This window comes from Thalia democratica, unplaced genomic scaffold, assembly GCF_965202585.1.
Source record: "Thalia democratica unplaced genomic scaffold, ktThaDemo2.hap1.1 HAP1_SCAFFOLD_213, whole genome shotgun sequence".
In the NCBI taxonomy this organism is placed as follows: Eukaryota; Metazoa; Chordata; class Thaliacea; order Salpida; family Salpidae; genus Thalia; species Thalia democratica.
The window spans coordinates 1-20528 of NW_028139336.1; the positions used below are offsets into that span (position 1 = coordinate 1).

At 26.0% G+C, this 20528-nt stretch overlaps 2 protein-coding genes across 2 annotated transcripts; one reads left to right on the forward strand and one right to left on the reverse strand.

Moving 5' to 3' along the window:
- The first annotated feature begins 2008 nt into the window (after positions 1–2008).
- On the forward strand, positions 2009–10169 carry LOC145845945 (cytoplasmic dynein 2 light intermediate chain 1-like). The gene is made up of 8 exons (XM_082952919.1): positions 2009–2141; positions 2668–2772; positions 5159–5269; positions 5847–6014; positions 6100–6192; positions 7732–7865; positions 8960–9073; positions 9798–10169. Exons 1-8 carry the CDS (start codon positions 2040–2042, stop codon positions 10003–10005), a joined length of 1035 nt encoding a protein of 344 aa, XP_082809045.1. The 5' UTR covers positions 2009–2039; the 3' UTR covers positions 10006–10169.
- Positions 10170–10789: 620 nt separating this feature from the next.
- LOC145845944 (DC-STAMP domain-containing protein 2-like) lies at positions 10790–20030 on the reverse strand. The gene is made up of 11 exons (XM_082952917.1): positions 19873–20030; positions 19481–19779; positions 18385–18626; positions 16160–16366; positions 15289–15458; positions 14557–14703; positions 13899–14219; positions 12869–13232; positions 12620–12780; positions 11860–12055; positions 10790–10795 (listed from the first exon to the last, which is right to left on the reverse strand). Exons 1-11 carry the CDS (start codon positions 20028–20030, stop codon positions 10790–10792), a joined length of 2271 nt encoding a protein of 756 aa, XP_082809043.1.
- Between the last annotated feature and the right edge of the window lie 498 nt (positions 20031–20528).

The following is a 20528-nucleotide window of genomic DNA, read 5'->3' on the forward strand; positions in this document are numbered from 1 at the left end:
TAGGATTATTTTTAATCATAAACTTAACCTTAAACTAAAAATAGACCCAAAAGCGTGTACTTTTAAATTCCTGGAAGAAATTCAGAAAACCTGGAAGTAATTTCTCAAAAACCAATGGCCACCCTGTCTGTTTTATAAGTGTTGTTCTAACTTTTTATCTTAAAAAAACTTTAAATTAGGTAAAAGGTTTTAAATTAGTATATATACTATATGTTTTGATTTTTAGAGAACAAATAAAGAGTTCTCAACTACTAGAGGAGAAATAGTTTGTTAGTTTATTGAACAAAACCAAAAAAAAAATTGTTCAAAAATTTTTTGGTTCAATGACCTAGATAACAAAAAGACCTCTCGGTCATCGAGTTGCATACCCAAACTAAATCAAAATTATAATGAGCTAAAAATGAAAAAGAAGAAAAATTTAAACTCTAAAACGAAAAGCTCTATGAGAAATGACACTATTAAACTTTACAACATTAAATATCTAATGTTATATACACATAAAATATATATCTAACTTTACGTTAAATTAAATAATACTGAACGTTAATAATGAATTTATTCGTTCAAAACTTTATTTTACAAACTAAGTTTTGGTCAAAGACCTCCTCAGTGCTCAATTAATCTAAAAAGATATGTAACAGTCATGGAAAATAGCACTTAAACAATTATATATAAACTAATTTTTACAACTTTTTATTATTTATAGCTTGTATTATTACTCTTGTTGTTATATTGATTTTGAACCATAAATTCAATCTTGACATTAAAATTTAATTTGTTTTGTTTTTAACTAAAAGTTTTTATAAAAAGCATTCAAGCAAAATTAAAAATTTTCACAGCTATTACAAGCACAAAATTGTTTAAATTTTCAATAGTTACAGCAGAATTAAAATTAGCTACATTAAAATGCATCTCAACTTAAAGCTCACTTAGTACCATTAACTACAATTTTACTTAAGCAATTTTTACTTTGAAAGTTAACTAGAAGAAAAAAGAAAGCTACATACAGCTTTTATTATTATTCTTGTAGTTATAATCATTTTCAAACTTAACTAAAAATTTAAACTTTACCATAAATTCAATCTTAGTATTAAAATTTGCTTTGTGTATAAGTAAAAACTTTGAGTAGAAATTTGTTTTTATTTAATTGTTTAAATGCTGTTTTCCATGACTGTTACACATATCTTTTTAGATTTAATTAAGCACTGACAAGGTCTTTGACCGAAACTTAGTTTGTAAAATAAAGTCTTGAAAGAATAGATAAATTCATTAGTATATATACTTTAAAACTTAAATTTTAATGCTGTTTAAACTTAAACTATAAGTGATTAAAATAGCACTGTATTCTTAACATATTATTGTTAGAAAGAAACTTAAGGTCTTTCATTTGCTTGTTTGCTGGTCTTATTGCTACAAAACTATAAGTATTTTTCTCTAAAATACAATTAATTTATATGATTGTAGCTAGATTATGTTTAAGTTATTATTTAACATCTTTTTATGTTTTATTAAAGTACAAACACATTTATCTTAATTTTCAATTTTTTACATTGAGTTTAAAAAATAACTTCAATAAAGCATAGTTTATAATAAATGTAACGCTAAGAAATATATATGAAGTTCAAGTGATATCAAATACATGATATTAGGGATAAAATTTTTACCTAAATTTAATATAATATAGCAGTAGTTTTTATTCTTATGTACTTAAAAAACGACCATAAAATGATTGAGCTTTTGAAACTGTATAGACATAATTTACTTACTTAACTTGAGATACTTGACATATATACTTTTATTACCACGTAAATAATTTATTTTAGTTTTATAACATAATGTGTTATTTCAAATGTTAAATGACAATAAATTTAAATGTATCATAGAAAATAAAATTACACAAATAGTAATAATACTTAAAAAAAAGTAAATTTATCAAAAATGTTTTTTTTGTTAAAAAGTTTATAGTATGTTGATAAAAGAGTGATTTAATTCTATTCTTTTAAATCTTAGGTTTTAGTAAACTCAAATAGATTTAAAAAATGTCCAATATATGGGAGATAGCCTCTAAGGAAGTGGAAGAAAACAAGAAGAAAGAAAAAAATGCTGATAGATATGTACTATTTGCTGGATCATCATCATGTGTAAGCTAAAAAATAAAAAATGGTAATACTAGTATAACAAGTTTTAAAGTCTTTTTTTTTAAGAAACATAAGTGCAAATCATGATTTTTGTACAAAGAGTTTAAAACTTTTGACTTATATTATGGTAGACTGGTCCATTTTTATTTGTTTATGGATTTTAATGTATTAAAATATTTTTCATTAGGAATTAAATTCAGCAAAATGATTTGAAAAAATCTAATTTAAACTAATTTATTTTTTTTAAAAAGATATAAGTATGTATCAGAACCAATATTAAATTATAAATTGTGCAAGTGAAATTTAGTGAATTTTTTTTTAGCTTTGTTAATTGATGTTTTATACTTTTGAAAAATGTTGCCTATAAAAAAATAAATAGCAAGTCAGATCTTTTTGGTTTCAAAAGGTAAAAAAAAAACACTTTTTAGTTACATTTTACAGCAAACAGATTTTATAACTTTTTAAAAATTAAGTAAGAAAACACCAAATGAAATTTCCTGAATTTAAATTTTAGTTTTTAATTTGACAGGGAAAAACAACATCAATAATGAAGTTTTTATCACGAGATGATACAAGTAATGTCAAACCTACAACAGCACTTGAATATACTTTTGCAAGAAAGTCTGCTAACACAGTGAGTTTTATTGCACATGAGATTTTTTATTTATACTACTGTTTAATTATAGTTATTTTTATGTAATGTTAGATATTTATTAAGATCCAGTGACTAAAGTTTGAATATTTTTTAATTTTACTTTACTTTTTATCTTACTGACTATTTCAAAAATAAGTAGTAGTTAAATTCTAGTAGTAATATCCTTTGAACATTTTTATATGCTTTAACACAACAGCAAGCCTACTATTAGAAATAATATAAGGTTTGGTGTTTTCTTTTAAACCAGTGATTAGAAAGCCAACATTCTAAAGTATTAGAGCTTCAAATCAAATTAAAAAAATCTATCTTAAAATATAAACAAGATAATTTCTGACACAAAGAAATTATCCAAAATGTGGTATAAGTACTTGATGTAAACAAATGCCATTCAGTCAACTGCAGTCATGCTAGTTAGCCCAAGGCCACTTGAAAATTTTTGCTTAAATCAAATTTAGACAAACATAAAATTTTAAAAGTTAGTTACTAAGTTTAATTCTTAATTAAATTATTATTTTTTATTTTTTTGGTAAAAAAAAAGAAAAGTTGAACAATGTATTTTTAGTTTTTTTTTTTGTTTCTCAACCTGAGGTAAACTTTCAAGATTGTAAAAAAATGGTTCACATAGAGGGTGTCAGTATATATTTATATCCATAAAATTTTAGGTCTAGTAGATTTTAATAAAACTAACATATAGCCCTATATCATGCTGCATTTAAAAAAAATGTTTTTTCTTCACTTCAAGGTAAGACATTGTTGGAAATACACTATAAATTTATTTTTATTTCATATTTAAAAGTACACCTACAACTTTTTATTAAACATTAAGTCTTTATATTTTACATCTACAAATCATCTACAAGCTTGTACAACACAAAAATCAAGTTTATTTTCCGTCTTTATAAAATTTTAAATAAATAAATTTTGTTTGACGAAATTTTTACAACAAAAGCAATTTAGAAATCTATTCAGAGTTGCCAAAGAACCTAAAATCCTGGAAAAACCTAGACTTTTAAACAATTTTTAAATGTAAAATATTAACATTTTTTTTTATATAAAAACTCTGGTATATACAAAAAAATGTTGATGTCATTTACAATTTTATTTATTATAAAACACTCTAAAGAGCGTAAAGGGGCAGAGTCCACCTATATTTTTACAAGTTGATCTTATTTTGAAGAGTTTTATCTGAGCTATCAGACAGACCTTTAACTGCTTAAAAAAGTTAAAAGTAACTTTTAAAATATAAGCAATCAAAGTCGATATGCTTAATAGGTTCCTACTGGAAGGCGCAAACCAAAAACGCAACAAAAGACTATTCCTCTAAAAATTTTTTTTTCATTTTTAGCCAATCTTCTTGAAGTTTTCACAGTAGGTCAATAACTAATATTTCAATCAATTTAATGCAGGATAATTTTTAATTTAAGAAATAAAAATCACCTATTGTTATGTTTTTTTTTTCTCATATTTTTATGTTATAATATTTTAAAACTGCAACATTCAAAGTCTTTCAAACTATAAAAGGAACGTGTCCTGAAAATTTGAGGTTTTAGCTCAAAAAATGTAAGAGAAGATAGATTTTTGGTGATTTTTTAAATTTCAAAGAAAATTGACCCTGAAAAATTTTCAATTCATACTTTTGTATTAGAAGCTTTTTAAAAAAATTACAATATCTCAAAAATTAGAAAATATTTTTAAATTCTATAAAAACTGGTTTGTTGTTTATACTTTAGGCTTTCATATAAGAGCCAATGTTATTTTTCGTAAAGCAAAATTGGACATCCCCTTATGCCCTTCAAGTAGCATAATAGTATCTTTTCTTTTTACCTGAATTTTATTTTATACTAAAAATGGAAAAGAAAACTTGAACTTTCAAAAACCTGGAACAAATTCAGAAAACCTAGTAAAAACTTCAAAGTTTCTTTGGTAACCCTATCTGTTAATTTTAGTTCTAAAAGTTTTTTTTAGTTTGAAAAGTTCAATTTATCTAATCTAGAATAGCATTAAAGCTTCATTTATAAAACATTTACAAGTATTAATTTTATACAAAACAACATTTACTTTTTCCACTTCAGCCCAAATTCAGTCAAATTGATTTTAGTTTGTATATTATTTGTATGAATAAAACCTCCGCTCTAAACAACTAAAAGTTTACTGTTTTTCCACTTAATATATAAAAGTAAATATAACTTTATTTTAAGGTGGTATAAATGTTTTTTCTTATTCTTGTCATAAAGATATAATTTGTAGTATAAACTTTATTTATAAATGTTTATTACATACTGAGGTAAGTACAAACAATTATTTAAAAAATTAATAATTAAGCTGTTTCTTCCTTTTCTACTATTTTAATAATACATTTCTGCAGCAAAACAAGATGACAGGGCATGTGTGGGAACTAGGCGGTGGGACGCATCTTACTAAGCTGATAGAAATTCCAATTAACCCTGACACAATACAAAGTTTAACAATCGTGCTTGTTAGTCAAGTTTCATCAATAAAATGTTTACATTACTCTTATTTTAGGTTATTTTGAAAATTAGCTGTTTTGTTTTTGTTTTTTCAATTATAAAACTAAGTTTGTCACCTTTTTGTTTTATCAGATTTCGTAGTTTTAGCAAATTAATTAAGAGTTGTATTATTTTCCTAGTATAGTTTATCTTTACATGTAAAACAATTCTTTCCAGTAGTATTTTATATTACCACAGTAACTAAAATTACACATTTTAGTTAGAATTTACCATTCTAAATTTTTTTAATAAATATCATATGGTTTTAACTTACTCTTTTTATTCTTTACTACTTTTAATTGTTTCGCTATTTTTACATTAAATGAAAAAATAAGCACAAATAAAACATAGTTACAATTTTATGTAATGTTATTTATCTTTTATTTTTTATATCTTGTGCACAATTTGTAAAAAAGAAATTACAGTTAAATTTAAAAATCTAAATAAAATTTTACTGTTTTTTAATTTTTTTAGTTAAAAAATTAGGGGCGGTTTAAAAGTATTTGATTAAAGTGAAAAAAAAAGAAATTTAAGTTTTTATTGTAGGTTGTTGATTTGTCACAACCAGAAAAGATGTGGTCAACACTGGAAACCCTCATAAACACAACTAAAGAAAAAGTTGACCTCACCATAAAACTAGCTGGTAAAAGAAATCCCGAAATACCAAAAGTAATAAAATCAGAAACAAAACAACGATTTGACAGAAAAGTAATAGTTAGTGTATATGCTTGTATTGATGTTTAGTGCATACAATATTTATTTTACACATTTCATAAACAACTTTTAAATAAACTTTCAGGATAATGACGAAGTCAAACCATTTCCAATCCCACTCATAATTGTTGGAAGCAAATATGATATGTTTCAAAACATGGATTTTGAAGAAAAAAAGGTAGGTATAATTCTTTATTTAGTTACTTACTTACAAATATATTAAAATTGTTTTGTATTAAAGTCCATAATAAATGAAGTAAACTAAAAGATTTATTTGTATCATCGTTTAAAATTATATAATATGTAGTATAAAATGTAACAAATACAAGAAAATGTTACATTTTTTAATTTTTAGTATTAATAAAATGGCATTTTAAATTAAAAAAAAAAACAAAAGTTTATAAATTGATTTTTTGTTACTTTTTTAATAAACTGTACATGTATTTATACTAAATAGTTCGTTTTATTGGTGTACTACATATCTCATTCTAAATTTTAGATTTTTATAAATTTCTACACTTATATAAGACTATCTTTGTCTATGATAATTTTTTGCTGTTAAAAGAAGCAACAGCTCTGTGTTTTCATTAAGTTTGTTTATTAAACAAGTTTTATAAAAATATTAGCTTTCTTTTTCGTTAAAGGGCATAGGGAGGTCCACCTTGATTTTTACAAGTTGAAGTTATTTTGTATAGTTTATTCTGAGCTATCAGACGTTTTTAACCGCTTAATAAAATTCAAAGCAACTTTGATATAAGCAATCAAAGTAGGTGACCTCAATAGGTTCCTTATGGCAGGTGCAAACCAAAAACACTAAAAAAAGACTATTTGACTAAAAATCTATCTTCTTCTTGATTTTTAACCAATATTCTTCGAATTTTCACAGTAAGTCGTTTACTAATATTTAAATCGATATAACATAGAATTTTTTTTAGTTTAAAAAAATATAGTTTTATTAAAAAAAGTCACCAAATAGTATTTTTCTTAAATTTTTAATATTTAAAAAACTTAAAATTAAATATCTTTTAAATTATAGAAGGAATATTTTCCTAAAAATTGAGGTCTTTAGCTCATAAAATGAAGGAGGAAATAGATTTTTAGTGAATTTTTAATCTTCCAAGAAATTGACCCTGAAAAATTTGCTCTCCATACGTTTGTATTGGAAACATTTTACCATAACGTCTCTGTCTCAAAAACTAATTAAGATTTTTATACTCTATAAAAACTGACTTGTAGTTTATACTTTAAGCTTTTATATAAAAGCCAATGATAATTTATGTAAAGAAAATGTCGGACCCCTATGCCATACTATATGTTTGATTAAAAACCGCAAATTGAACTTACTTTAGAAGTTTTTTTGAACATCATAGTTGTGTTTTGGCAACAACAGAATTACGTTCCAAAATTTACTGCTTAATTATAAGCTAAAGGTTTATCAAAAAATTAATAAAAAAGAAATTTCTTTTAGACACTAATTAAAATTTTTAAATATTATTATTTTTATATCAAATGACAACCATGTTTACATTTTAATAGTATATATATGTTTTTTTTTTAACAGAATATTTTAAGCATAATAAATTATGTTTGACTTTTGAACAATATTAATTGTAATTTTTTCAGTACCTAATTTTGTTCAAAATTTATTTAACCCTTAATTTATCAAAAACATTTTTTACGAGTTTGCAAACTATACTCAATATTTTACAATTTGCAGTTAATACAAGGAGCTTTAAGGTGTATGGCTCACTGTAACGGAGCCACTCTTTTATTTACCAGCAGTAAAATTGAATCTACACTAAAGGTACTTAGACATGTGCTAAACGTTGCCACTTTTGACGCAAAAATCAAGTTAGTTTTAATATGGTGTTACTAGTTCTTTTAAAGATATTAACTTGAAATAGGAAAATAAGTATAATCATTCGTTTTACTATCATATAATCTTGTTTTACTAATATTTTTGAATGTTTAATACATAAAAAGTTGAAATTTTTTTATGAGTACGCAGTTGGTTGACATATATTATAGTCAATGTAGCAGTTCTCAGCAAATCATAGTATGAATTGTGCACACTGAATTATTGAAAAAAAAGCACTCTAATAAATATATAAAAGATATAATTGTCCGCATTTATATAAATTATAATAAAGATTACCAGAAAATAAAATTTAAAATAAATTTTTAGTCGAACGAACTAAATTATTATTCAACAACCAATTTTCGTCCTGTAGTATAATTATTCCTTCCTATGCATACTTTTGTGCACAGGTGCGCTTTATGGAAACTGCTATAGGTGACATGGCAATATATAAATTAAAAATCTTTTCAGAAAAGCTTTGTATGCCTTATTTATTTTAACTTTTAAGTTTACTTTTATGATTCTATATAGATGTTATGATCTTAGCCAAAATGTTAGAGTTTTATAAAAAAAAATAGTTTAAACTTAAAGGATATATTAAAATGGAAACAAAATGTTTGCTATTTAGTTTAAAATTATAGACATTTTTAATTGTTTTAGTTATTAAATTGCTTAACAAAATACTTCTTTCATAATTATAAGTATTTAAAGTATTGATTAGTACTTTTATATTCATATTAGAGTCTTAGTTAAATCGTTTAAAGTATTAATTTGTATGTGTAACATAACTTTTTTTGAAATAAACAATCAAAATTCTTAAATTTAACTATATTTTATATTAAGGAAATATTGTTTGGCAGAAAAACTTAAGAATACTACTCGTACTTTAAATAGTTTTAAATTTTTGCTTTGCTCTAAAATCTAGAGTTTTAAAATAAAAAGTTTTGATATGTAACGAGTTGTATTCTTAAGTTTTTAACTAAAAAATGTTTCTTTTGAGTTCTTGTGAGAAAAACTTTACCAATAAGCTCGATTTGATTTTTATGTTTTTATATTTTCTTTTATGTACATTCTTGATTACAAACAGCAAGACTCGATCAATTGAAGAACACAAGCCAATCTACATACCGTTTGGTCAGGACAGTATTGAGGACATTGGAAGCCCTCCTAAGTCATTAACTACTCTGCATGGCAGTAGGAGGTATATATTTTGTACTTGAGTATAATCATATGTAATAGTTGTTAAATTATTCGTATTTACTTAATTAATAATATTTTGTCACCTGTTGTAAACTTCAAGTTGTAAGTTTAAGTGAAGAAAAGCATACGATAATATCTGAAACATGAAATATTTATCTCCAAGTTTTAAAAATAATGTTATTGTAAAATGTGTTTAATTTATCTAACCGTTCTTATTCTGCATATAGTAAACAAGTATAAATTTTATTTATACTTCTGAATAAAATATATATTGTGTTGGAAAATTTTAAAACGATTTTTTTTTGCTTTTAATGAGTTTATTATTTCTTACATCCTCCTAATTTTCTAGTTGATTATTGTTCTAAGTATAAAAATTATTAAAATTTAGTTTGTACTTTATTATTTGTTTAAAATGTTTTTTTACAAGTTATAAAGATTATTTTATTTCCTACATAACTTTTTAGTTTTATGCGCGAACATATTTTTTTGATATCTAATTCAGATTTTATATGCAGTTTAAAAATTTCTAGTTGAAGTATCTAAACTATAAAAATAAAAATCTCAGTTAATACTTTATAAACTGATTTTATTGCCAATATAACCCAATATATTATATGCCTAAAGTACTTATTTTTTTTTGTATTTGTGTAAACTTGTACACAACTTTATAAGTAAAACTCGTCAATGGTTTGAAAAAACAAAAACTTTACTTTAAAATGAAACAGAAACTTCCAGGAAACTTGGAAGTCAGTTTTCTGCAACCATTTCAAACAACAAGTATTAACCAATGAAAGTTGTGCTGACGGTGAAAATCCGGTGACGGACAAGCAGTATTTCGAAGCTAAAGTTGACGAATGCCGAACGCAGAAGGACCGCATTTTAGAAGCTTATAAAAAGCAAGAGAGTCAAAAATGGACTTCTCGAATCAGTTAAAATCATAAAACTGCTGCTTCCAATAATAGAGTTGTCTAGTTCGAAAATACACTTTTTACTTTAAGTTCAAAAATTAAACTAGTTTTAGTTTCTTTTCAAGTGTGTATATGTTAGTTTATAAAACCAATCAACTAATATAAACTAAAACTTGCTCAAAATAACTTTATAGCACTGTGAATTTTTAAATACTTAACTCTGATTTTTGTATTATTCATTATATTTTTTGTATTGTAATTTTGTAATATTCATGTAAAAACCTAAACTTATTTTACATGAGAATAAATTTGTAATTTTGATTATTTCATAGTTTTTATGATTAGTTTAAGTCGCATAAATTTATATTTAAACTCTTCTTTTTTTAAATTCGTGTAATAAAATAAGGTGAACTTTTACGCAAAATAAAAGTTTATCTAAGTTTATATGTTTTTTTTTTAGTTTACCAGGATAGTTTTTTTGAATGAATAACGGTAAAAATTCACTCTGGATTTCGGTAACTAAGTTTAAAATCCAAATACTATTAGATTATTTTCAGTTACTAAAAATTTGGATCAAAAGAGTGTTATAAACATTTAGATAAAATGAATTTGAACTAAAATAAACACATCTGATTAGTTTTGAAAAAACTTAAAGTAAAAATAACACATTACATACATTAATAAACATTTTCTATTTGTCAAATTCGTAAAAAAAAAAACACAAATAAAACTATATCAAGTACAAACACAAGTGACATTGTAGAAACATTTTTGGTTCTTAATAAGTATATCTCAGTCTAGAATGTCTTCTAAATCTGTAAGTTATATTAAGGAAGTTTTGTCTTAATATCATTGTAACAAAATTTAACAATTTTTATCAATCTTTTAAGCAAATACTTATATTTTTAAAACTTGATAATCACTTATATGTTTCTTTAAATCTAAATATGAACTTTTTATCAGTTTGAAGAACATCAAAATTAACTTATGAAAGCTATGATAACACTGAAACAGATACTTATGCTTTAAATAAAAAAAATAATATTAATCTTCACTAATAAGCGTGTACCGTAGTTGAGCGGTAATCTTTGAAAATTGAACAAACAATCAATAACTATGTATTTTTCAGAAATTTTGTGCATTGTACAAATTTTTTAAGTACCAAATAATTTTTTTAAAGCAATGTTTTTAAAGGCCAAAAGTATTTTGTAATTTTAACTTGAAGTAGATACATTAAAGACCAAAAAAATCATTTAAGAGTTTGTAATTAAAAAACTGACTCGAAAAATAGTTTTGTTATAATTAAAAATCCAGTTAAGACTTTTTAACAAACTGTAAAAGTAAATTTCGAATACCATGTTACAATATGACTTCAAAAACTGTTATTGCTATGACTTCAAAAACTCTTATAATTATATTATTTAAAGGTGTTTTTATTTGAGAACAGGAACTAAACAGTTTAAACATACAAAGAATTTTTAATCTCTATTTGAGTTTTCCTGTTATACGACTCTATGTGCACTACTATTTTCTACTTTTGTAATTTGTGTGCAACTTTAAAGTATATGAAACAAGTGTATACAATGCAATAACTAAATTTTAGATTTATTTTATTTTTTATAAGAAAACTGTTTGTTGTAAAACGAGTTTAGTTTACTTGAAACAGGGTTTTCAAAATCTCATTTTCATAACTGCATACTTTATAGAAATATATAAAACAACTACTCCTTTACTATTTTATTACTAATATAATTTTTATTTATTGCTCGTTAATAGTCAAAACCGCCCTTTAGGGAAACTCTTATTTAAAATGATTTTTCGTTTGCTTTCAAAGTACTTTTACACTAACTCTATCTGCAAGGCATAAATAAGAGCTCACTTCACTTGTTAGATCTATTTTTGTCTGTCCTTGTTTTCCGGGTCCACCGCCTATGCCACTTTCGATCTGTTCAAACGAACTGGCAAAACTCTCCTCATCACTCTCCGATCCCGAAGAGTCGGATATCCCACTGGCGTCCTCATCCGCTTCTTTCACTGCTTTCTTGCCGTACACTCGCTGACAGTTTATACACGTCCTATTTTCAAGTTTACTTATTTAATTTTATTTATTTAATTTTTTTTAGAAAAGTTATTTACATTGTTAAACAAATATAGTATTCCACATTTTTGGATGTTTTCTTTAAATGGATCTAACTTTTTTTTATATAAGTATATTTGCTTATGTAAAATGTTTGAAATTGTTTATTATTAAGCATTTAAATAAAACATTTTTATTTAGATAATAAAACTTAACACCGAGGAGTTAATAAAGTTCAATTTTTCGACAAAATAAAATAACTAGTATGTTTATTAATTTAAAAATCAAACGACATAATAGTTATCTTTTTTGTTTATTTCACAAGTTAGTTCTCATTCTTTGAGAGTATTCTTAATTGTAAAGCAACTGCAGCAAAACTTAGCAAACTACTATAAATTGTATTGTAACTGAGTAAGAGTTCAATTATAACTGAATATATCTTAAAAATCTAAATATTGTCTTACAATAAAACTCTTAGAAATATAATAAACATTTACAAGCAACTAAAAGTGATTTAAATATGAAAGCTTTATTTTCAGAGCACAGCTCTACTGAAACATACCCGTGCAGTTGATTAAAGCACTGCTTGCAGTAGGCGTACGAGCAGGCGGGTGTCGGGCAAATTTGAAACAAGTCCTTGTCTTTTTTTCCTCCCCTCGCGCTACAAATTACGCACGTGTAAGCTGTCTTGTTCATTAAAACTCTCAGCGTGAACCCAATCCACTAAGGAAAAAAAAAATGTTAAATCAAAATACACTGCACGTGTAAAAGTTTAAGTTTTCTAAAAGTAAAACTTCCCGCAAAATCTTACATTGTTTCTTTCCGCGTATCTGCTGAAGCAGCCTTGCTCTTTCTTGCCTGTCGGCGGCGGCGCCTTTCTGCGCACCCACCAGTCCAGCTCGCCGATCAACGAGTGGTCCCTCTCCTTCCATATTTGCGCGTGCAAGAACCCGATCCTCGCCTTTTCCCTCCCGGGCTCGTACAGGCGCATGATGAAGCGTCGCAACCGGAGTATGTAGGCTTGGAAGAGGCACATGACGAAGCAGGCGAGGTACAGGCAGAAGACGAGGACGTAGGTGGACCACAGCGGGGTGGTGGGATGAGTGGTACACAGGGAGGGCTCGAAGTCGTAGCCCCCCGATCGCTTCATTTCTTCTATGCTGTTCAAAATAGACCTGTGAAAGTTGTGTTTTTTGTTATGTTTGAAAAAGCTCAGTTTTGTTCAGTTCGACTTTTATGAACACTGCTTTGTTTTGGCGGAATGAAATATGAAACGTATATTTAAAATAGCACGTTTATTCTAAAATTAAAACTTTCAAATGATAACCTTTCAAATTAATTTAGCAAACTATTTTTTAATTTTTGTTTTGCATTTAGAAATACATTTAATAAGACAAAATGTTGTTTATACTAAGGTAAAAACTTGAACTGAGATAATGATTCAAGTTAGTTTGAATTTTAATTACTTAAAAATCTCAAGTTCTGCAAAAGTTCGATGCTTTAGAAAGTTCTTGTTCTACGGTTTTTTATGCGTTCATAATATTACTTTTTAGGTAAAATTTTGGGTTATTAAATTAATATCAAAGCAGTATATCAATTGTTAATCAAGTTTTTTAGAAAAACATATCCCAAAGATAGTGTTTCTTCAATATTTAAAGAAAACTGATAGATTTAAAAAGAACATATTCTTTGAAACAAACATCTCTTATTTTTGCAGCTTATCCAATATAAAATAATGTTTACTTTAAGAGAATAATATTTTTTTGTAGTATACATGTAAAACTTCGTGTTTATATGTGTTTATTAATTAATGATTTTTTTAACAATATATAGTAACTAACTTGTGAATAGTTGCGACGAAACCCGTACCGTTAACATCAAGCTTCGTGTTGAGATGAGAAAATGTGTTGATGTACTGAAGATCAAACTCCGTGGCAAGCGTTTCGTTGTCCCTCCTCCGTATGAGGCTGGTCGCTTCCCTGATAAGCTCGGACTTCCAGTCGGAATACTCGTACCTCTTCCCCAAGATGAACTGGACTCCGAGGAGGAGCAAGTAGAACAGGACGTCGACGACAAACACGAGGAGGGTGTACGTGAAGTTGAGGATGACGATTCCCAATCCCCTTCCGGCGCCTGCAAGCTCCACCGGCGTCAGTCTGATGCTGCGGAGTTTTTGTTCAACTTGCAAAGTTTTAAGTTATCAGTTGTAGTTAAAGTATTACATTTGAGTAAAAACTGTGTTTTTACATTTAACAGTTTTGAATGCTTCATACAGATCGCTTTAGAAAACTTTGATTCATTATTTTTTTTCGTAAACAACATTGAAATATAGCTGCATTTATTTTTTTAGAATTAAGTTTGTGTTGCACAATCTCTTTGATGAGCAAAAAACAAACAGTTAATTGCAATCGAAACTCTACAGAAGCTTATCATTTAATTTTTTTTCTATGCAGGCTGTTTGAAAACAATAAAAAATAACTTATAAATAAGTAAAGTAACCTCCAGGGTTCAATATAGTAGTACATTTCTCTCCTGGTCAGCGGTAAAAGATAGTTTTCGTTTTTCCACCTCTTTTTAAAGTCAAGCATGTAGAAACGTTGAGTGAGGTAGTGGTTGTCGAAAGTTATATCACGTAGATAATCAGCTCTATAAAAATTTATCTGTAAGGTTGGTTTCAAAGTACTTCTCATATGTTTCTTAGCTTAATTAAATAGATTATGTGGTCTTGAGTAAAAGCGTATGTTAGTTATTTGTTAAACTCAGGTATATACTTAATAAAATATTATTATTAACTTAATCCTCTATAGCAATTTTTTAGAAAACAGTAATTGCTTTTTATCAAAAAGTTGTTATACTGTATAAGATTTTGTTGTCTTTGAAACATTTGTACTTAAAGAATTCTTACTAAATTAATAATGATGTAAAAATTATTTGTAAAAACTAAAACAACTGTTTTTGTATGTAATTTTTCTGCTCATAAAACATGAACAGCTCTACGAAGTCTGTAAGGATTATAACAAAAATAAAAACACCATCTAAAAAAATTGCGTACAGTAAACTATGTGTATTATGATAAAAATTATTATTTTTCGATTCAGTAAAACAATACGAACATAAAAGTTAATAAAAATAAAATTTAGTTACCGATTCCTGCTTTTTAAATTTTTACTTATTATTACCTGATCAAAATAAAAAACTAGCCTATAAAGATATGACTTGATTGCAATATACAGAAATGTCATGCTGAAAAACAAGGAAAGCCAGTAATAAATGGTTCCAGCGAATGAGAATTGACTGTTCACGTCAGATATGATGTCATTTGCTATTTCTGTGCTTCTTCTGCTGGAGTTCCAAGTGAGGTTGAAGTAGTAATCTTTGGTCATTTCGAATGAAAACTCATTCTAAAAAGAATAAATTAACAAATAAAAATCAATTTAAAGTGCGGGATTTCAGTCAGTCAGATTTCAGTAGTAACATTTTAATTATTTTATATTTTAAATTATGAATCTATCATAAACAAAAGTCCGATACTTAGTTGAACAGCTTTAAAAGCATCTTATTGCCGGTATGTTTAAGTCATAATTAAACATGCAATATAACACTTTAGTTTTGTTCATTAACAATTTACGAGTTCAAACTTTATAAATTTATTACAACTTCACTCATTAAAGAAAACTAATTTTCAAAGAATCCATTCAGTTTAATGCAGTCTTTTGTGTAAACGTATGAAATACTGGTTCAATAGACAAAAATTAAATACGTTTAATCTATAATCATTTATATTACCTCATTGATGCTTATTATTGACATATTAGACAAAATCATAAACTTCAATTATACATGTATGAACACTCCTTACAAGTTTTTTCTCATAAAAAAGCTAAAACAAAACAAACAATGCATTTCGCTTTAAATGATATTGAAATTTTACTTTAAATCATTAAAGCAATAACCATTTTTTAATCAAAATATTCCGGTGGTTTAATTTCTTATTATAAAACTCTTTATTTGAAATTATTAATTTATAAATATAGCAAATTGCTGAAATACAAATGGTGAAATTTTCCAACTATTTACTTTTATAGAGTAATTTAAAACAAACTTTTAGGTCTTGAACTTTTTGATCAATTTTTTTCTCTACATTTTCATAATACTGTTTTACAACCCATCTAGGTACTAAGCAAAGAAAGTTAGGTAGTTCTTTTTCACAGTTTTCACCCAAATTTGTTACGTAGTCGTTTAATTTTTCAATTGAATTTTGAACAATATCAGCTTTTTCTTTAAATGCATTGAACAACTTTTCAGTTTTCTGTTACCAATTTTTTATATCAAAGTATTTGTCAGCAACAAATTTAGACTCTAGTTATTTTGTAGAACCAAAAGCAAATAAAAAATAAATACTATACTATAATAGCTGTACTGTATAAATCGAACATACCTTATATAACTTAAACCAGAAAATATAATTTTAAATAAATATTTAGCTTTTTATTATTAGATAGTTACTCATAATACTTGTACTTAGTTTTAATTTAATTTTAACATTTGATTTTTACCTCAAACAAATTTTTAGAACTTTTTAGTAACTTTTTTGTGGTTTAAAAATTAATAACCAGATTATTATTACCAAACGATCAGAAGATCTTTGAAATGATACATTTCAAATTTTAGGAGATTAGAAAATTTCTATAAACCAAGTAACTTATAAACTATTTATCTAAACTTTTTTACAGTTCTTTAAAAAAATTGTAAACGTATTCAAGTGTTTTATTTTTAGTTGTTAAAAGTATGAGTATACTAAGGCTTAATCTATCTTGGGACTTTTATTTAGCATTATTTCGATAACTTTAAAATGCTATTATAGTTTAGTGTATCAAAATCAATGTGTTATCTATTTTTGGCTGTGCCAAAAAATTTGTTGAGTATTAAAGTATACGTTTAAACAGGAACGGGTCTAAATTGCACGAGGTTACTAAATTGCACAAGGGGACTAAATTGCACGAGAACAATATTGCACGAGTGCACAAAATTGCACGAAGCTAAATTTGCACGAGAGCACAAAATTGCACGAGGGAACAAAATTACATGAAGATGGTTTTACACCAAAGGTCAATTTTGCACGAGTTACATTTTTGCTCGAGAGTAAAAAAGTACAGAAAAAAATAAAAACTAAACAGAAAAAAAAACTTAAAATCATTTTATTTAAAAAAAAAGAAAAAAAAGTCACTGACCGTGGGTAAGGGATAACATTTATATCAAAAATAAAAGATAACTACTAAAAACAAAAATAAAAACAATAAAAAAGCTACCGACCGAGCGTAAGGGTTAGGGGTAAGAGTGATAGAAAAAATAAAATAAACTAGTTAAAAAAAAAAACTAAAAAAACAAAAGTTTTTTAAATAACCTACCTACCGAGGGTTAGGGGTAACAGTGAAAGTAAAAAAAAAACTAAATAAAATAAAAAATAAAATAAAACTAATAAAAAAACTAAAAAATAAATAAAAAAATCTAACCCGTGCAAAATTGTGACTGTGCAAAATTTTCTGCTCGTGCAAAAGTATCTCTGTGCAATTTTATCTTCGTGCAGTTTTATCCCCTCGTACAAAAGTATCTTCGTGCGATTTTGTACGCTCGTGCAATTTGGACAGCTACCCGTTTAAACATGTGGTATATGTTAAAGTTATTTTATTTTTTTATTAGTATTAAGTATTTACAAACACAAGTACAAATAACATTTATAAAGTCAACTTGATTATGATTATATAGTATTTAAAATATTTTTCTTGTTTTATTAACTGTGCAGAGTTTTTTAAAGTTAAAGAATGCCTTGTTTAATGAACATAAGTGTCTTTGAAATTGTATTAAAATAAGGTTAATTGAAATAGTTGTGCAAAACTGTTCTAAAAACTTTAGTAGTTTTCTTGTTAAAAGCTAACTGTCTTTTAAAATAGATTCTAAAACAGCTTTCTTTTTTCTAATATTATAGGATAAAAACTAAGTTGTAAGTAATGAAAAAAAAAAAGTAATAAAAAGTTAATTGTGCTTTGTTGTATGTACACCTTTTTGTTTTATCTTTACCGCCTGACAAATGTTTAATGATTATAAATTTGGTAGGATTAAACAGATCAACTTATTTTTTTAACATAGTAGGCTGTAATACTTTTTTGTTGCAAAACACCCCTAAAACACAACAAAGTTGGTGTCCTCTAATTCAAAGTTAAGCAAACTTTTACTGCATTCCTGTATAAAAAGCATTTTAAAAAATATTCTTAAAACCACCAAAAACAGCCAATCAACATATGTTCAACCAAAAACAGTCGACTGAACCTCGACTTCGGCTTTCACTTCGACTATGGTGTCCTCGAGCGAGTCAAGCACGGCCACCTGGCCGTTGTTCAACAGCAGCCTCAAGCTCCTGCTCGCGTTGAAAGCCAGCTCCTGACCGCAAGTGATCGTCCTGGTTATCTCTCGGTAGTTGGCCAGCAGGGTTTGCATGGGGCCGTTTGCCACCAAGATGGCCATGTACACCAACATTATAGACCTGTGTGATGTGTGCCACTCGTTATTTTCTTTAAACAGCTAGTCTTTATTTTAAACACGAGAAAAAAAATTGAAAAATATTTTAATCAATTAGGTTCTTATTCTTTGTAACCTTTTAATTTTATCATCATCTCAATAAATATAATAATTGCAATAAAACTTTGCTGTTTTTCTATGAGGTTAGTATATTTGCTTTTGATGACTTGACTTTCTTAAAAGCTTATTACAAATTAAACCGTTTTATTGTTAGCTAGGTCAAACTTAACTCAAAAGTTAATCTAAAAAGTTTAAAAAGTGAAAAATTTTTTTTTTAAGAAAAGTTTATAAATTACAATAATTCTCTGCTTTTAATTTAAGTATTGGATTATGTATTATTAAAAAGCTAATTTTAAACAAAATTAAGATAACGAATTAATTCAAACTTTTTTGATAGAAGCTTAACCCAATAGTTTCAATTTATAAATTAAAGTTTCAAATATATATTTAGAATAAGACTAAACGAATAAAAAACTATATGGGTAGCTGGTATTTTTTTGTAAAACTATAAACACTAGCTAATTTTAAACAGCAATTTTTTTTTGAAATAATAGTTTTGAAATACTTCAAAGAACTTTAAAAATTAAGAAATAAAAGTTCGTAGCTAAAACAGTTTTTTTTATACGTTTAGTCTTATTCTAAATGCATATAACAATATTTAATTTCAATATCGAAACTATTGGAGTCTTTATGACTAAAACTTATAAAACTAAACCAAAAAACTAAACCATGAGTATAAAACTGTTACAGTACTTTTACTATTTCACTGTATTTATTTACAGTATTATAGCTAAATACATGAATAATCTTAACATTTTTTTAAAGCACTAAATTAAGTAAACTTAACTTCCATGTTTTGTACAGAAAGAGGGAAGACACAACACAATTACAGAGCAGATTGGTTTTGACATCGCCATCCCAACTGCAAAAATAAAACCCACAGTTCCATTTACAATTGATCCTGGTAGCTCCCAGTCTTCGTTAAAACTGATAAAAAAGTAGAAAAAGTGGTTGAGAAAAATTCCAAACAAGAAGTTCAAAACGATATTTCTGTATCTATTTCTCTTCTTTTTCGCAACTTTCTTTACCTCTTCTTTGATACTTGCGTTGTCTTTTGCATTTGATCTTCGACGAATAGCAAAACGACTAAAAAAAGTTATATGGTTATTGGTAATATTAAGTTAGACCATTCTAGTAAATAAACTCATAATTATTGTATGAAATGAAAAATACTCTTACTTTATTACTAATGATGAAGCTTCTGAATCACCAGAATCGGATGAACTTTTGTAACCCTCTGCGTACTTTTTTTCAATTTTTTTATTAAGTTTTTCTAAACGTTTCTGTTGCTCGTATCTTATCACAAGATCATTTATAAAAAGAGCACGGTTAACCATACTTAAAAAAACAACAGTCCAACTATTTATAATAATTTTTTATAGTAATTTTCAACACTTGTTTCTTCAAAGTTTTACTTTATACTGACGTCATAATTTAATAAATTACTTGTTCAAATTGAAGTTTCTAAAAACTATTTCTGTATTCAGAAAGCAAAAACATGATAGATTGTGTTTATTCAGTTAAACATTTTAGTTTTAAATATAAATCTTTAGATGTTTGGTTAAAAGCTGCAGTGATAATTGAATACAATTGCGCCCTAATAAAATATATTTTAAATATCAAACTGGTGATTAATTAAGTCTAAGTTTTTTATGCATACTTATTTGCTTATTTCAATTTAATACTACTTTAAAAGAAGCATGTATACAACAAACACTTTCATTGTCTTTTATAAGCTTATTTACAACCTTTAGTTGTCAAAATAGATTCAATAGACTTTTTCATCTTTAGAAAAAGTAGTATTATTGAAAGCTACATAAAGATGTTATGTTTTT

Bases quoted from the DNA above. Each gene is read 5' to 3' on its own strand.
- LOC145845945 (XM_082952919.1), top strand. From the start codon at position 2,040: ATGTCCAATATATGGGAGATAGCCTCTAAGGAAGTGGAAGAAAACAAG. The intron at 6,015-6,099 runs GTTAGTGTATAT...ATAAACTTTCAG, and splicing joins GATTTGACAGAAAAGTAATA to GATAATGACGAAGTCAAACC. The intron at 6,193-7,731 runs GTAGGTATAATT...TACAATTTGCAG, and splicing joins TGGATTTTGAAGAAAAAAAG to TTAATACAAGGAGCTTTAAG.
- LOC145845944 (XM_082952917.1), bottom strand. From the start codon at position 20,030: ATGGTTAACCGTGCTCTTTTTATAAATGATCTTGTGATAAGATACGAG. The intron at 15,459-16,159 runs GTTTGTTTTAAA...TATTCTTTTTAG, and splicing joins AAAAAGTTCAAGACCTAAAA to AATGAGTTTTCATTCGAAAT. The intron at 14,220-14,556 runs GTTACTTTACTT...AAAACTCCGCAG, and splicing joins TACTATATTGAACCCTGGAG to CATCAGACTGACGCCGGTGG.